The sequence below is a fragment of the Trichechus manatus genome, unplaced genomic scaffold, assembly GCF_000243295.1.
Source record: "Trichechus manatus latirostris isolate Lorelei unplaced genomic scaffold, TriManLat1.0 scaffold00107, whole genome shotgun sequence".
Lineage (NCBI taxonomy): Eukaryota > Metazoa > Chordata > Mammalia > Sirenia > Trichechidae > Trichechus > Trichechus manatus.
In genome coordinates this window covers 8,668,658-8,673,228 of record NW_004444043.1, presented here as the reverse complement: position 1 = coordinate 8,673,228, position 4,571 = coordinate 8,668,658, and the positions used below count along the sequence as shown (strand labels likewise).

The 4,571-nt window shown below is 36.9% G+C and overlaps 1 protein-coding gene across 1 annotated transcript in view; it reads right to left on the bottom strand.

The window, feature by feature from the left end:
* Window positions 1-697: 697 nt before the first annotated feature.
* ALDH1A1 (aldehyde dehydrogenase 1 family member A1) overlaps window positions 698-4,571 on the bottom strand; it is a 52,911-nt gene continuing 49,037 nt past the window's right edge. Inside the window, exon 13 of the mRNA XM_004383291.3 lies at window positions 698-1,311. Coding sequence (XP_004383348.1) covers window positions 1,239-1,311 — 73 coding nt within the window. The 3' untranslated portion in view covers window positions 698-1,238. The remainder of the gene's footprint in view (window positions 1,312-4,571) is intronic.

Genomic DNA, 4,571 nt, shown 5'->3' with positions numbered 1-4,571 from the left:
CAAAAATGCAGCTGGTATATGAAGTCTTAGGCCTACTTGACAGTCTGGAGGATTGTGTCTTTTATCTTGTGAGATCTGACCTAGCTCCAAGTGCTTGTGATCAAAGGAAGAAGTGCTGCATGTGCGGTTTGTGGCAAAGAAATGGAAAGTGGGGATTTTATGTTATTATCCTCATATCTGCTCATCAATAAGGCTCATATTCAGTCAAATTTCCTTCACAAAGTCATTCCCAATTTCCACAGTTAAGATTTCATTACTATTCCGTTGGTATTATTACTGTGCTCATATCATTCTTAGAATTCTCATTTCCATTCTACCTCCTCCCTTTCCTTTTTTGGATCGTGTATTTCTTCACCATTAAAGCATCTTGAGATAATAGACCATCCACCGTCATCTGTTTTCTACCACACCTAACGTGGTCCCCAGAACTTGTCGGCACTCGGATACTTTCTGAATGACTGAAACCATTCATCTCAAATGTGAAAGCAAAGGACTTCAATAGTTCTTCAGAAAAGTAAAATACATTTCCTCAGGAAAGTAAAATACGTTTCTTCATCCTTTTGAGAACGGGTGGATTAGGCTTTTATTTTTAAATGCATCTTTATGCTCTATTTAACTGTAACACCGCTTTTGAGTGACAGGGAAAATAAATCACCATAACCAAAACCTCTACTTAAAAAATTCAAACTTAAAAAGAATCATGCAAGGTTGTTTTTATTGAGGTTTATATTCAGATTACAGCCAAGTATTTCAGGCTTTACTCTTTTTGACAGACAGACACCACATTCTAGGAAACATTTCAAGAGACACCAATGATTTCACAACTACTGAGGACAGAGCACCCCTACTGGGCAGTTAACATGTATGTTAAGCACTTCAAGGGATTGTCAAGGAAAAGTTGCTAAATGGCAATTGGTCCTCCTCTATAAAATGATTATCCTGGACAAGTAGCTACAAAGAAAAGAGCTATTATAACTATTACAGAGCTAGAGAGATCTTTCATCCAAATCCGTCCTATTTATTTAGGATAGGAATTAGGGTCACATATTAGAAAGCAAATGCTTCTTCTAGAATAAGCTAGATGTCAAGTTTTCTATGTGTGGTATTAATGCTAACATGATTTGCTTATTTTAAAAAAATCAAGCAAAGAACAGCTTTGGATGTAAAATCCACTATATTAGCGACTATAGGAGATGCTTCGCAATTGAAGTTTCTTCTCTCTGCTCTCTTTGGTTTCTTTATGAATTTTTCTGAGAAATTTTCATCGTGACGGTCTTGACTTCTGTATATTCATGAAAGCCATATTCTCCCCTAGAGAGAGGTGGGGTGGGACATAGAGAGAATTTAGTATAGCAGTACAAATGTACTTTATAGTCCATGATTTGGTACAAGTTAGTTCTTGCTTATCTGGCTAGAGTCAATGGAAAATATTTGCAGAGTACGGAGGCATTTGAAATAGTGACTAGTCAACCATAAGATCTGGCCTTACATAAATCCTTCTGTGGGGAACATTCTTGCATTTTAAATAATCATGTACTCTCAGTTGATTGTCAACAGAAATCGCCCGTTTCTTACATTGTTCTACTTAACTATAAAAGAGCTAACCACTGAAGTTAACCACAAAAGACAGTTCAGTCCAACAAGAATCCTATAATTTCTATTTAAGTTCAAATAAATAAGACAGTTATAGTGCAAGAGGAGTACTAGTGATATACAATCACCCGAGAGTAGCACAATAAAACTCTCTGCTCAAGTACAGCTTGTATTCACCATGTGTGATTGGCACAGAAGTTGTGAGATGGTTGAAAATGGACCTTGCTTCCGTTTTCATGCTAAGGTGTGCCAACCTGTCCTATTATGGCTTTAAAATATATTTTCTAGCTGTACTTTTAACAATATATTTTACTTTTGGTGAAACAAAAACCTGACCTTTACTGTTAGATTTAAAAAATATGATGATGATGATTAGTATTATTTTGCTAACAGATTGGCCTAAATTCAGGCCTTTGGCTTTGTTTGCAGTTGTTAGATTTTCCCCTCCATACAACCTCTTCAATCCCCTGCCATTTGCTTGTATAACTTTTAAGTCCAACCAAGTGATCAGGGATTAATCCAGGCCAACCAATTTGAACCCCAGTACCTTGTTATCAATTATGTTTCTGGGGACCTCCTACCAGTTTTGGAAGCCGACTTCAATTTTCCCTTTGTGGAGGAGATAACAAAAAGGATTGGGCTAAATTATTCTCTTTCTTGTTTTGATGAGAGGATCAAATTACTGTATATAAACGTACTCTTAAAATGATAAAACCCATGCCCATGGAGGCTTACAGAAGAAAAAGATCTTAATCCTTTTTTAACCCCTCCCTCCTTATGACAGGTATGTAGAAGACATCTTTTTCTCCTGGGTAACCTAATCTTCTTACACTGATTATTTTCTTGGGCAATTGAACTTCTGAAAATGCCTTCTAAAAGCTTCAATGAACATGCTCTTTAAAGTAATTAAAGGGTTTAGCCTCACTTGTCTAAAACCCATTAAAGTATAATATTTAATAAGTATTTTATCTCAATAAGTGAGATAAATTGACCCATGAATTTTGCCAATAGGTTTTTTTTTTACTGTATTTTGAGTTAATGGACACTTGAAACTCTCAAAAGAGTAATAAGTGTGATTATTGTCATACTTGGGTTGAAATAGGTCCTGCTCGTTTGTATTCCTATGGACACATATCTATGATATAATACGAAAACATTCATTTACATTTTTCTTTCTCTTCCTAGTCTATAAGATACTAGATTTGTGCCTTTAAAATCTTCCATGCATAAATCATCTGGAATCTTATTAAGATGCAGATTCTGATTCAGCAGGTTTGGGGTGAAGCCTGAGACTCTGCATTTCTAACAAACTCCCAGGTGATGCCCATGTTTCTCAACCAGAGACCACACTGGGAACAAAGTGCTATTAACAAGTTACATCTGCTTTTCATTCTGTACCCAGCACTGAGCCTGGCGCTAAATAAGTGGGCACAGAAGAAATATGTGCTGAATTGACCTGGCAAATACAATCAAGCAAAAAATACCCATTTGAGTTCTCGCTAGAAGCCCAGTCGTTTATACCACTTCTATACTCTCCTTTTCTGAAAGGAGCAAAAGTTAAAAGGATCTTGTGGGGTTCTGAGAATAAACTAAGCTTGAAATGGCATACTAGCAAAGTCTCAACTGTCCTATGTTAATCTAAGTGAAAATCAGGTCAATTACTCAAAGAGAGGAATCTCTGCCATTGAACTCATTCCAGTGCCAGCACCATGATCAGAGATGAAAAATCCAAGTTTTGGGCTCTGTGTCACCACCAAACCCATTTCAAGATCTGCACATCACCATCTGTAGCTTTCAGGACTCTGCTCCCAGCTGATCTATTCTGCCTTTCTATCTTTGAGGACAGATTGTAATTGTACTCTTGGGGATCATTTGAGGTTAGTGCTTCAGTGATTCTTTTTAAACATCTTGCAATAAATGACTTGTTTATTAAGTTTGCCAAATTTGGTTTCAAGTAGACTTTGACTGTAGCACTCTCAGCTGGAATTATTGAAGTAAAAAATTACAGCATAACACTTTCCTTCGTATTTTAAAGAAGAAATGATCAATACCCACATTCCAGATGTTTAGGAAATTACTGATGGCTGAGTTCTGTTTTCAGTGATTCTCTTTGATTTCCTTGTGCCTCAAAGTTGAAGTCTGACCAAATTTTATTCAACCCAACTGACACATGTGACCTACTTTAGTTATTTAGCCCTTTTGATTGTTTTATTTTCAATATTCCCAGATAAAATTATTAGATAGCTGGGCCAGCAATGAACAGCCCATCATAGAGATCTGACCTTTCTTTGTCCTAGCTTTTTGTGCGAAGTAATTAGTTCAGCCAAGGGATTCTCTAATAATGAACATTATAAAGAAAAGGAACTAAGCAAGGAATCCCCACTTTGCTGTAGTTCTATGCATTATGTCATTTAACTCACAGCCATCTCAAGAAGAGTGAACATCTCCATTTTGAATGTGGAGAAACAGAGGCTAAGATTTTAGGTAACTTGAACCGGGTTGTGTGTCAAGCCAGCGGTGGAACCAGGAGTCAAATTCAGGTCAGTGAGACTCCAAAGCTTGTTTCCTCTATAGTATCATGTACTTTTTATGGCTTGATCATTTGCCACTCTCCACCTCCCCACCAACATTTTAAAGATATCCATGGTTTTTCACTGTTCCACTAATAAAATGCAAACCAACTTGCTTAAGTTTAGGACTTTTTAAATCTGTATCATATTTAACTCTGAAAACATATTACCCACATCCACAGATCCATACCAACCAACCAGGTTCACTGGTCCCCTCCACATGCCACATGTAATGTTCCTTCTAAGAATGCCCTCTTCTCTTCTTACGAAAGTCCTAGATCAAGTCCCATCCCTTCCGTGAGGTCTTCTCTTACTCTATTAACTGCCATTAAGTTTTTATCTACTAAATTCTCACTGGGTTAGAACCATAGAATCTTAAAACCTGGAAAGGATCCCAGAGGCCTTCTA